This window comes from Sciurus carolinensis, chromosome 15 (assembly GCF_902686445.1).
Source record: "Sciurus carolinensis chromosome 15, mSciCar1.2, whole genome shotgun sequence".
Lineage (NCBI taxonomy): Eukaryota > Metazoa > Chordata > Mammalia > Rodentia > Sciuridae > Sciurus > Sciurus carolinensis.
Window position 1 is genome coordinate 5,122,519 of NC_062227.1, and position 12,759 is coordinate 5,135,277.

Here is a 12,759-nt window from a genome sequence, read left to right on the forward strand (position 1 = left end):
CTGCCGCCTCTGCCTGTCGCTCAGAGCACCGCAGTGGTCTGGCCAAGCCTGGGTTCAGGCCACACGGGGACCCGTCACTAGGACATGCTGGTTCCCGCCTGGCAGGTGGGACAGTGCGGAGCGGTGGCACCAGGGCTCTGGCACCAGGGCTCTGGCTGTGCGTCTGGGCGCGGCCTCACTGGCTGCCTCCGCCCTCCGCGTCGTCTGCGAGTGGGAGGCAGGAAGAGTGGAGGCCCTGAGGCTGTGGAGGTTCTCCACGAGTCAGAGCTCTGACCGGGACCATGTTCGGTGGCTGCTGGGATTGTGACCATGACAAGCTGGCCCCTCGGGCTCTCTCCGTTGTCTGTTTAGAGCGTTTGGTGGGCTCCTTCCCCTGGGGCCTGCCGTGCGTTTTCTGCTGAAGGTGGGAGGACCCTGCAGCCTGCCTGCCTGCCCTTGGCTTGAAGATCCAGGACCCCGTTGTTCTCCCTGTGCCTCTGAAGTGCCTGCTGGTGTGGGGACTCGCCTCGGGTCCTGCCTCACAAGTGCCCGGGGGCGGCAGAGCTCCTGAGCCAACACCCTGGCGCAGGGCGCCCTGCGGCCCCGGGACGGGTCTTTCTGAAGCGATCCTCCTCCGCTCACTCCACCTGCCCACACGTAAACCTGTCCTCGTGGGGGATGGAGGGAGAGGCCCGCCAGGCTGCTGGGACGATCGCGTTCGCGGGGTTCCAGCCACAGCGAATCACGCAGCCACGCGTCTCCCTCTTTCAAAGACGGCAAGCACCAAAGGTGACGCGAGGGGCTTCTTAAAAGTGCACGCGTCCCTTCTGCTGTGGCTGATGTCCATCAGCGGTGGGGTGGGGGTGGCTCTGACTGGGGGGCAGGCCTGGCCCTGGAGCCTGGGGGCTCGGGGGCGTCTCCTGTGAAGAGCCTGCCTGAGCCGGAGGAGGGCCCCCTGGACGCCGTGGGCCCCAGGGTGCCAGACCCACCCGCAGCGCCTGGAGGTTCCAGGGCCCGGGGCTCCTGGCGACCCCTGCAGGCAGACTGTCCCCGCGCGGCTGTCAGGGAGCAGCATCCCTTTAGCCCGCCGTCCTCAGCGCGACGGGCACTGGGCGATGCCTGGGAGCTTCCAGGTGGGGAGCGTCCTGCCCAAGCTGCTTCCCTGGCACTCAGAAGGGGCGCCACGGCCCTCGGGGATTGAGACTAGCGTCCTCCTCGCCATGTGCCCTTGTGACTGGCCATTGCAGGAACTGCAGGGACGCCAGTGGAGGGCACCACGGGAGGCACACCCGCCGGCCGGGTGCCCCCACTTGCCAGGGCTTGGCACTGCAGGTGGCTTGCACGGCAGTGTTGGGGACAGAGGGACGCACCCCCCTGAAACGGGCGGCGCCCTCCTGGAGAGGACCCCGCTTAGCCCAGGGTGTTTCCTCCTAAAAGGAAACAGGACGGAAGCCGCGTGGCCGCGCCCGGGCCGCTGCTCTTTGCGCGGAGCTGGTCGGCCGAGGAAGCCTCCGTCTGACTCTCGACTTCTCGCTCCTCAGGTTCGCCACCGGTGGTGCGAGCTGGTCGTGAAGCACCGGCACCGCCGGGCCTACGGGCACGTGGAGAGGTTCCTTCAGGAGGACCAGGTGAGGATGCCCGGCCTGCCCGGCCACGCCCTTCACGGTGCCGCAGGCCCGGCCGCTCTCGGGGACCCCTGCTTCAGGAGGGGGTTCCAAGGCCCCCCGGGAGCCCATCCCCCTGCGGCGCCTCAGGGTGGGGGGTACGCACCCCAGGTGCTCGGGGGCCAGTGATGTCCCGCCACACAGCAAGCTCCAGGTCCCTGGCCAGGGCGTGGCTCAGCCGTGCCGTGGCGCACGTCCTGGTCATCAGTAAACACGTGGGGTCGCCTGGGTCGGGTCTGCTCCTCCCAGGCCGGGCCGCCCTGCGCTCTGTCTCTGCAGAGAACATTCCTCCTGGGAAGGCCCTCGCTGGCCCGGGAGCCACAGGAAGGTGGGAGAACATGGGGGATATTCTCCCTGGCCACTCTGCTGTCCTCAGAAAACACTGGGGTCACCACCCAGGGCACCTGCTGGGGCGGAGAGTGGGCACGGGTGAACCGAGGACTTGGGACCGGCTCCGCACAGGGCGCGCCCACAAGCGAGAGCGTTCCCGCGGAGAAGAGTGCGCCTGTGGCGGCAGCAATGTCATGCTCACATGGTGGGGCAGGAGGCGCTGGGAACCAGGAGGCCGCAGCAGGACAGGCGCCCGGCAGCTCCGCCTCCTGAAGACCAGGCTGGCCGGGCGCACCCTGAGCTCTTGGGCAGCAGAAGGAACCGTGGGGTACCAGGGTCGGCACCATGGGGTGGGCAGAGTCAGGGGTGCGTCTCGCGGGCAGTGCAGACGTGAGTCTGCAGCGTTGGTCCCAGAACAGAAGAGCCAGTGTCCGCTGCAGTGGGGGTGGCGGGGGACGTGGTCAGGCCGGGCCAAGTGCCGGGCACTGTGTCCTCTTGCCCACGGATGCTGTGCAATGTGGTCTTTGCCACCCTGGTGGGCGATGGCCTTCAGAGGAGTCTCGCCAGCTGCTCTGACACTTTCTCTGAGGAGTCCGTCCCTCTGACAGACACCAGTCTTCCCATGGGTGGCTGCGGGGACCCAGCTCCCCCGAGCCTTCCTGTTGCGGTCCTCACCGTGGACATGCTTCCTCATGGCTCCGCCACCAGGAAACCACCAGAATGTTGACAGAACCGGTGGCTAAGGATCCTGTGGGCTTCAGAGAGAACAGGGAAGGGACAGGCAGTGCCGACTGCGGTTCCAGAAGGACCACTCCCTGCTGGGAGGCCGGCACCCCTGGCAGGGGACACCTCTGAGACGCCCCTCTGCCCACAGGCCATGGGCGTGTACCTCTACGGGGAGCTGATGGTGAGCGAGGACGCCCGGCAGCAGCAGCTGGCCCGCAGGTGCTTCGAGCTGGCCAGGGCACAGATGGACGGGCCCTCGGCCGAGGTGGTGGCCCAGATGCTGTTCTGAGGAGGTAATTCTCTGTGGCTCTAGCCACGTGCCCTGGGAGCCAGCAAGATGCCAGCCTCAGCGGCTGGGGTGCAGAGCCTGCAGCCGGGGCAGGGTGGCTGCTGGGGAAGTGAGGCCTGTCCCCGGGCACCTCGTCTGCTGCGGGCACAGTGAGCACGGGCATCCAGCTCCTGCCTGCAGCGCCCCCCGGGGAACTCCAGGCTCCTCACGCCCGCCCGCTGTGGCCTGGAGGGCCGGAGAGTCGCCTCCCAGCGGTTAGTTGGGAGGTGGGTCTCTGCCCTGGGAGGGGCGCAGCAGGGACCACGTGGGTCTGAGCAGCCCTGGGACTGGGTGTGCGCGTCCTCTGAGGGTCGGGACGACCTCCCTTCTGTTTTCGTCACGGTCTTAAATACTATGCCTAATTCTGTGTCCTTTTTTAAAAACCAGCACCAGGTCTCAAGTGTTTCTCCTGTTGTGAAGCTTTTCTGTGACTTGATGACTGTTGAGTGTTCTGTGTTGAGAACCCTGCTGGGCATTGATTCTGATGTTTTGCTCTCACAAAACCCACTTCTGTTGACTGGTTAAGTGTCTTATTTACCTGAAAGACTGATGCCGAGGAGGAAAAGAGTTTTTCTGAAGCGTGATCATGCTTTTCCAGAAGAGCCTGGGGCCCTGCTTTCCAGGACGAGGAAACTGCAGTGGCTGAGTGGGGGCATCCCGGGTGGGTGGCCGCCCTAGGGAGCCAAGTGCGTCACGCTTCTCTAGGTTTGGGCTTCAGGAATTGTTGCTGTTACTTGGTGTGTGAAACTGCAAGGCCAGCTGTCCCTGATTGGAGAGTCCCTGGGCTCCCCATGGCCCCTGGGTTGGGGGCTAAACCCAGGGGCGCTGCCACGGAGCCATGTCCCCAGCCCTTTAATTCTTAGTTTTGAGACAAGTTATCCTCACTTGCCCAGACTGGCCTAACCTGGTGGTGATCCTGCCCCAGTCCCCTGAGTCTCTGGGATGATAGGCAGGTGTCATGCAGGCGACTCTGTGACTTTTTTTGTCCCTAAGCAGGCAAGCAGTCAGTCCTGCTCAAGGGTCCGCCTGCCCTTTTGTTCCTGTCCCGCCCTCGTAGCGGATAAGGGATCACAGCACCCTGTGCCGCGCAGAGCCAGGGCGCTCCCGCCTCGCCCTCCCGCGGGGTAGCCCTTAGAGACAGGAGGCCACTTAGAATCTGCGAGGTGAGGAAGCGTGTGACCCAGGGGTCAGAGGCAGGGAGCTGAGAGCAGGCTCAGGCGCTGTGTCCCCAGCCGGCTGAGGGGGGCCGGTCGCCTCGCGCTGAGCTAGGAGCCGCGGACCTCCAGGCGCCCGGACGCACTGCCGCTGGTGCGGCTGGCCTGGCGCTGTGCTCCCGCGGGGACGCGCCGGCTCGGCGTGCTCTCGAGTGCCCTGGCTGCTTGGGTTCCTGGCATGCTGATTTGTGACTTAAGATTAAAATCACATTGCCAGGGATTACCACGCAACCACGACCTTGGCTGCGCCCCACCCTGGTGGCCCTCGCAGCAGCGTGGCCAACACGCACCTCATGGCTCTCGGAGACCAAGGACGCCAACGGCCTCGGACGCCCGCCGGCCCCTTAGTCACGCCCAGCGGCGACCTCTCTAGCGAGGTGCAGAGCTTAGCTGATTGGTGAACAGTGATTGGTTTCCGCTTTGTTCACAGTGGCTAAGTTCTGCACCTGAAGAGAAGGTGAGATGGGGACAGTAAGTCGGAGCCGTGTGGCGAGGCCGCTGCGGACCGGCACGGCACTGCTGAGCCCGGTCGGTGCGGAGCCCGCTCTGGAGGAGAGCCGCCTGCCCCAGGGACTCTGCCGCCGCCCGGCTCTGCCTCGGATGCGCCGCCCCACTAGCTGGACGCTGCCCGAGAGGCTGTGGGCGGCGACCATCGCAGGTGCTGTCTGAAACCCGACGTCCAGCACGGCCACCCGGCCGGTCACGCGGGCTGTGCCCTCGCAGGCGCGGTGAGCTCTCTCTTGTGTTTGCAGCTGGTGGACGTCGCCCGCGAGGCTGCTCCCTGGCTGGCAGTGGACCCGCCCCCGGTGCCTACTGAGCTGATATCAGTTCTCATTTACACACTGGCTCAGTTCAGCAGGAACAGGAGTCGAGCCCTTGAGCAAAGCCTTCCGGTCTGTAAGTGCCCGCGGCTGCGCCAGGTGGGACTCCCATCCAAGGACCGGGCCCAGCGTCCAGCACCAGCCCCCGGCGGCGTGCCCGTCTGTACGTCTCCTGCGGGTGGGGACTTGTGGCCGGGGAAGGGCGCCTCTGGCCAGGCGGTGGGCGCGCACAGGCGCAGGGGATGCTCTTCGGGACTGTCTTTAAAGGAAGCCTCCGGGCACGGTGGGTGCAGGCCACTCCACGGGCCTCAGGATGTGGCCAGGCCTGGCCCTTGAGTGGGGGGCAGAGGCCGCAGAGGCAGTGGGCCTCCCTGTGGCCGGGGATTCATTTCACTGCTGTTTCCTTTGCAGGGAAGGTCACATGGGCTTCTCTGACCCGTCTCCTCCTCCCTGGTGGGACCAGGATGCCACTGACCTGGACATCAGCGGAAGGGCTGTGGAAGGCACGTGCGCTTCTCTCCAGACCCCGGCTCTCCGGGTCCACGTAGCCGCAAGTGCTCACGGACACGTCCCCGCAGGCCGCTGCCTGGCTGCCTTGCCCCACCTTGTGTGCGGCGTCTGCGTGGGAGGCCTGGGCTCTCCGGCCTTCTTCCCTTCTGCCGTGGACAGTGCCTGGGACACGCGGCGCCTGCCTACGTCCAGCCCACCCTCCGCAGGTGGCTGCACACGGAGGTTCCTGTGGCTCCAGAGGGTCAGGCAGCTCCCGCATACTGGGCCTGGCCAGCACGGCCGGGCATCCCCTCCTGGGCGAGCCCCAGAAGATTCTGCAGATGTTTGTTGATGTGTCTAGAACTCAGATTCTCCCAAAATTTTGTACCTTTTTGTAACAGTGCAGGGTAAGAATCAAAGATGTGCTAGTAAAACGTAATGAGTCTGGTGTTTGTGTCCCGTTTGCTTCTGAATTTCAAAGAACCTTCTGCCGCTCCTTCCCCCTGGGCCAGCTTCCGGGTTGTTCCAAGGCAGGGTGGTGGTCTCGGAGCCTGAGGGTGAGGGGAGCCGGGCCGTGGGCAGCTGGGGTCTGCGGCGGTGTCTTTATTTCCCACACGTGTTCAGAGTTCCAAAACCAAGCTGGAGGGCGACTTCCGGGCCCTGCAGGGGAGGACGGTTTCCTAGGAGCACGCGGGGCGGTCACGGGCTGGGCCGGGCTGGCTGCGAGGAGCAGACCTGAGCGGCGCCTGGTTCCGGCTGGTTCCGCCCCACCCGGCTGGGGGCTGTGCCTTCCGCCTGCAGGTGCAGCGGGCTGCGGGGCGGCTGGGCACTGGGGACCCCACTGGGAGGCCTTGGTCCCCGGAGCCCTGCCCTGCTCACAGGGACCCCATCCTGAGCAGCCAGGGATTTGCTCTTGGCTCTTCCCAGCGCTCTGCCGTGACCCTGCTGGCCCTGAGCCTGAATCAGCCTGCCAGGCAGAGCGGGGGTCCCCGAGGATGGCCTGTGGCACCCCACAAGCTGCCCGCTCCCGCCGGCCGCGGAGACCCAGGGCCCAGCCACTCGGCTGGTCTCGGCTCCTCCAGAAAGTGCTGGAGCAGAGCCCTCGTCCGGGACACTGAGCCTGCGACTCCGGGCGCGGCCTGAAGGCCACCGTGTCTAGTGGCAGGCTCCTGGGGACCCTGTGGGCAGGTGGAAGACGCCGCGGCCCCGGCAGACGCCACCTCCCCAGCGCTGCAGTGGGCTCTGCTCACTGCCTCCGGCATCGGCTCCAGCCTCAAGCCACAGGCCAGGCCCGGCGGACAGGGCTCTGGAGCGGGAGTGGCAGCCTCGCAGGGTCTTGGGGGTCGTAGGAGGCGAGAGCCACGCGCTCCATTTTAAAACGACACGTCTAACGCCGTCCCCGCTGGGCTGTGGTGGGGTTTGCGGTGGACGGTGCACCAGGCTGCTGCCCGGCGTGCCCCCTCACAACGAGGGCATGGGCCCGCCTCCTGGTGAGCGTCAGGCCATCGGTCTGGGCGTGTGGGTGTGCCAGGCCCCGCGTCTCCCCCGTGAGTCAGGAGCCCTCCCTGGTCACTGAGTCAGCCGGACCTGGGCGTATGGTGTGGGGTCTCCCTCCACTGTGCCGTCCATGGTGTCCGGCGCTCCTGGGTGGGTTGAGCGGATGTGAAAGGCCCGGGAGGACGTCCCCACCAGGCAGTGGGCCCAGGACCCACTGGATGCCCTTGGCTCCGGGTCTGGTGGCGGCAGACACCAGCCCTCTGTCACCGGGGGCCTCCTCAGGCTGCCTGTGGGTTGACCCTTAGCCTTGAGGGCCAAGCTATGCCTGACCCTCTGGGGTGCCCACTGGCCATGGAATATGTGGGAGTCTGTCGGTCACTGGGCAGAGGCAGGGGGTTCCCTGTGAGGTCCCCACAAGCCAGGGGACCAGACGGGGGAGTCCCGTGGCCATACCTGGATCGGGTGGGGCCCTGAGTCACACGCAGGTGGCCTGCAGCCCACCGCGTCCTGGCCGTGCCATCTGCTCCCCAGCGACCCTGGGCCCAGAAACCTTAGCGCTTTGGTTCAGCCAGGTTCGCTGGAAGAGCGAGGGGCCGCAGCCCGTCCTCGAGCAGGTGACTTGGTCCATCGCAAACAACTGTCCTCCAGGATGAGGGCTCTGCCGGCCCAGCCCTTCCCCGCTGAGGCCACCAGGAATGGAAATGCTCCTCCCGGGCAGGCCCCGCCTTCTGGTGGCCAGCCACCCTCAACAACAGCGTCTGCTCCAGGGGCCACTGGAGGGCGTCTTCACACCCGTCCGCACGGGCCTGGCACAGACAGGATCAGGCCTCAGCAGCCGCCAGAGGCCAACACCAGCAGGGTCCCCCTGGGCCGCAGCAGCCAGGCCTGTGGGCCGCTTGTCTCCGCAGCTCCCCAGGGACCGTCCCTCTCCCGTCACCCCGACCTGGCCTGGAAAGGCAGCTGCGTCCCCACCGCACACACCCCACTGCAGACTCCAGGTCCCCATCATGGCACCAGCACCCTGGCTGTGGGGCTTGGGCAACAGCCAGGGAGAAATGCTGGGAACTCCAGCCAGACAGGAAGCGCAGAGCGGGGTCGGGAAAAGCAATAAAAGAGAAAATGTCTCCTTTCTCCACGTCGGCCTCTTGGAGAATTAAAGGATTTAAAAACATTTATTTTTATTGGAATTTCAAATCAAAACATCAAAATAGTCTACAGCAGAAGCAAGGTAACCCGTACTTGCCGGGGAGAGGTGTCACGGGACGCCTCTGGTAGAGGCCCTGGAAGTGAAGTCCACGCTTTAAGAGGAAGAGAGTGCGAGAGCGGAGTCCAGCGTCGTCCAGGTGCGGGTCCGATGGACTCAGCCTGGACGTGTGGGGCCCTCTGCCCGGGTGCTGCTGCCCTGTGCTATGGAGGGAGCCACCCTGGGGAAGGCTGCGCCCGACCAGCGCAGCAGCACCTTCCGAACGGCCTGTGCGCAGGCGGGGCCACCACGCCGTCCCCAGGAAGGCAGGGTTCCCAGCCCTGCAGCCTTGTGGGTAGCTAGCCTTGGGGTGTTCTCACGGGCTATCTCAGGACACAGGAGGCCTCCGCGGGGGACACCACGCCTGAGAGCATCAGATGCCAGATGCCTGGCACTGGGGCTGGGGGCCCGGTGGGCTGCGGGGGTCTCCAGGGCAGCTCCCAGAGGCCAGGCTCCGTGAGGGAGGGCCAGGAGGGCCCCCTCTCCTGGCCACTTTGCACAAGGACCGCAGCCCTCTGCTGGGCCATGGCGTTGACAAGGGGCGGGCCAGGGGAGGACATTCAGGGGTGAGCTTTGTGGGTCTTCCCGCCCTCGGCGCTGTCGGGAGCCTCTGTCCAGCCACTGCAGAGGACAGTGTGGGGGAGGCCCCAGCCCAGCCTGGGAGGCAGGAACAGCCACACGGTCGCGGAGGTTTGCAGGACGGGGCTCCTGGGCACCCTGGCAGAGGCCGAGCCCACTCCTGGGACTGGCTTTGACACCCCCTGGTTTGAACGAGGCCCAGAAGAGAGACTGGGTTGCTGTCACCGGAGTGTGACCTTGGCGCTGGGAAGGGTAGGAGTGCTGGGCAGGCTGGCTCGGCCTTGCGGGGTTTGGCTCCTCAGCCCACGGACTCTCGGGAGCTGCTCTGGAGACTCGGCCCTTCCCACCTGCCAGGGCCACTGCATCTGGCCACTGCCAGACTCCGCTGGGTGCTCTTGGGCAGCCTGTCCATCCCGCTCCCCAGCAGGCCACCACCTGGGAGATGACAGCCTCGGCCAGGGACCCTGCTGCCCTGCAGGCAGCTCCTCTGTGGCCTCCTCAGGACAGGGGGCCAGTGTACACCTGTGGTTCCCGCCTTTGTGCTCTTCTAGCCAGGGCCCTGGGGACTTGGTCAGTGGCTGCCCAGCCAGCCCAGGTGGTGTTCCTGTCATGGGGGGGGTGGGCCAGGCCCTCCCTGCATGGCCCAGAGCCCAAGTTCCAGAAGGTTCTTTTCCACCCTGGCAGCCCTCTCTGTGCACTGGGTCTGGGGGAGCAGGCTTCTGGGAGAGGAAGGGGCATCCCCTAGGTCCTCTGGACACTGCTGGGCCTTTCAAGGCAGCTGTGAGGACGCGGCTGGCACACCTGCCAAGGTCCCCTCCCCCCACACCACAGGGTCCACTGCGCAACTCAGCACCTAAGTCCCTGGGGACATTCAGGGCAGTTATGTCTGAGGAGAGAAGCTTCAGATTGGGAATTAGCGGGATGACCGAGGTGAGGCAGCGTTTAAGGGTTTAAGGGTTCGCCAGTGGGTTGGAATGAGTGCATTTATGATGAGTCACAAAAAAGAATCTCAGCTGGGTGCAGGGCGCTCGCTGTTATCCCGGGGCTTGGGAGACTGAGGAGGATGGAGAGTTCAAAGCCAGCCTCAGCAACAGCGTGGCGCTAAGCGACTCAGTGAGACCCTGTCTCTAAATAAACTGCAAAATAGGGCTGGGGTGTGGCTCAGGGGTCGAGTGCCCCGAGTCCAGTCCCTGGTACAAAAAGAAAGAAGAGAAAAGACACCCTCGGGAAAGACTGGGGATGTTGTGACTTATCTGTTTTAGTCCACGGCAGAGGCTGCGGGGCCGGTGCACCTGGAGGCAGGAAGGCCCACTCTGTACAGTAGGAACGTGATCAGAGCGCAGAGGCTGGAGGACACGGGGAGGCAGGTCACAGCCCCACAGCTTCTCCAAGAAGTCCAAGCCCTCAGGGCTCATGGATCCAGCCGTAAGGAGCAGGTTTTTTCTGGAAAGTTCTCTGATACTAGAGGAGTCCTGGGAGTAAGCAGCGCTGACTGAACACGGACGCGGGGCTCCGTCCAGTCACAGCCCGGCCTCTCCCTGCGGCTGTTGGACAGCAGCAAACCCAGAAGGAACGAGGGCCTCCTGTGCATGGATGAGCACGGCTCCCTCACAGATCGAGGCGCAAAGAAATGGGAACCGCACAGCGAAAGTCCCCCCTTCCCCAAGCCCACCACTGTGACAAGACGAGGCCACGTCCCCCGGCAGAGACCGTCAGTCACGTGCCTCAAACACACCCAAGGGGAGCTCAGCGCGCTGGCGCTCCAGCCGCGTAGGAAGGGCAGCTCCGCATGTGGCCTGTGCACCTGGACTCCAGCCGGCCAGCGAGTCAGCGCGGCCTCCGTGTGGCCAAGATACCTGGAGACCCATGGTGGGCCAGGCTGCCGCAGAGCGCAGCGGCGTTGGGCGGGTGCTGCGCTGGGTTCGGGGCGGGGCCGGGGTTGGGCGGACGCAGCCTGACCCGCCCCCGGCCCTCTGGGGTCCGCGGCTTCTTGCCCATCTGTGGAGGGAGGCCTAGGGCTCTGCTTCAGGGTGCGGCGGGGCCCCTTCAACCCCAGGCGGAGGCCCGCACTGCAGGACTTGGCGGGTGGTGTGAGGGTGAGGGGCGGCCTGCCGGCCAGGGGCAGGGCGGAGCGGCCCTGGTGGCCAGGACGGGCGCCTCCCTCCTGACCAGAGCGGAGGCTCCAGCGCCCTCTGTAGGGAGAGCCGAGAGCCGTGGCCTCAGACGCAGCCCTGGGGAAGGCCCTGCGCTCACCCTGCGGTGCACTGTGGGGTCCAGGAGGTGGAAAGCGGCCTTCCCTGTCCGGCAGCGCCTGCCGTCACCACCCTCCTGTGACGTCCTCCTGCAGACGTTTGCTGGAGAGGCGGAGACCCGGGTGGTGGGTGGGGCGGGGAGAGGCGTCAGGGTCAGGGCCAGGGTCCGCCTGGACTGGATGTGGCAGGAAGGGAGGGGTCGAGGGTGACCACGGGAGGTGCCCATCAGCGGGGGGCAGGGTGGTGGCCTCCGTGGTGAGGCTCTGAGCTGGGCATCGGGCTCCACGTGGACACGTTCAGACCCGTGTCCAGGAGGTGGCCTCTGCATGGGCATAGAAGCCAGAGGACAGGGTGTGGACCAGGTCAGGGGAGAGGCGCCAGGGGTGCTGCAGCCCAGGGACAGGCCAGGGAGGGGCAGGACCAGGCCCTGCTGCCAGCCAGTCAGTGGGGAGGCCAGAGCAGCGGCCGGACTGGCCAGGCACAGCCTCCTGGGCCACCAGTCTCTTCACAGAAAGCACCCAGCTGCCCCGAGGACCAGGGCTCCGCAGCCGTCAGGTCGGCCACCGGCAGCGCACTTGGTGCTTACACTTCCAGAACGTTCCTGGCTGCTCCGGTCGTTCTCCCACGTGCCTTTTGGAGTCGGGTGTTCCGCTCCATCCGGGTCCTCTCAGGTCTGCTCTTCTCCACAGCGGTCAGTTTTATGGCCAGGATGTCCTTCCAAAGAAACACGGCCTAGAGCGGCCCACGGCTGGAAGGGGATTTGGCAGCGTCTGTTGAAAGCTTTGGTTGTTGCCACGTGGGGAGGGGGCTCCTGGCACCAGGCGACGGAGGCCAGGGCCTGTTAACCATCCTGCCGCGATGCTAGGCAGCCCACCATGGAGCCGCACTGGACCCTGTGGTGGACGCCTGCAGACAGATGGCTTCCTGCCGAGGCCCCGCTGCCTGCGCCTGCTGCCGCACAGCACTGGGCTGAGGACCGGCCTCCGTGTGGTCTTGGTGGGTCCTGTGGACATCTGCCTCCTGAAGTGTGGGCCCTGCCCTCGGAGGCCCCCAGTGACCCCAGGGCAGCTGGACAGAACAGCCACCTGCGTGCCCAGCCTCCCTCACGGCTGCAGTGCAGGCCACCTGGTCTCACCTGAAGAGTGGGCGCACGGAGAGCCGCCCCCAGGGCATCGCGGGGCGGCAGGGCCTTACCACCGCCCTCCGCATGGCTGCCAGCAGCCGTGACCTCACACCCTTCCCAGTCAGCGTCTGTTGCTGTTGCGTAAGCCAAGAGTCCTGGCCGCCGATGCCCACGGACTTGCCGCTGGCCATCGCCAGAGCCAGTGAGCTTTAACGCTGGTTTATGAGGCCTTTGACCTCTACTGGAAAGTTAAGACCTTTGACATTTTCAAGTCAGGCCCCCCCCCTTTTTTTTTTCCAGACAATGTGTTTATTCAAGAAAGAATGAGGTGGTGCACACTTGTGATCCCAGCAACTCAGGAGGCTAAGGCAGGAGGATCACAGATTCAAAGCCAGCCTCAACAGAATGAGGCCCCAAGCAACTCAGAAAGACCTGGTCTCAAAGAGGGAGGTGGGAGGGAGAGAGGGAGAGGGTGGGAAAGTGTGCGCGCATGTGCACGTGGGGTGGGGTGTGG

At 65.5% G+C, this 12,759-nt stretch overlaps 1 protein-coding gene across 10 annotated transcripts in view; it reads left to right on the forward strand.

Annotated features, from left to right (window-relative positions):
• The window catches only part of Aopep (aminopeptidase O (putative)), a 316,057-nt gene extending 310,058 nt beyond the window's left edge, over positions 1-5,999 (forward strand). For 7 of the 10 annotated variants that reach the window (XM_047526137.1, XM_047526139.1, XM_047526140.1 and 4 more), the window contains 3 exons: positions 1,521-1,607; positions 2,848-2,992; positions 5,474-5,999. In XM_047526137.1, coding sequence (XP_047382093.1) covers positions 1,521-1,607; positions 2,848-2,988 — 228 coding nt within the window. In that variant the 3' untranslated portion in view covers positions 2,989-2,992; positions 5,474-5,999. Of the gene's footprint in view, positions 1-1,520; positions 1,608-2,847; positions 2,993-4,671; positions 4,900-4,993; positions 5,226-5,473 lie in introns of all 10 variants that reach the window. The other 3 variants (XR_007105152.1, XR_007105154.1, XR_007105153.1) reach the window with 3 other exon arrangements.
• The last annotated feature ends 6,760 nt before the right edge of the window (positions 6,000-12,759 follow it).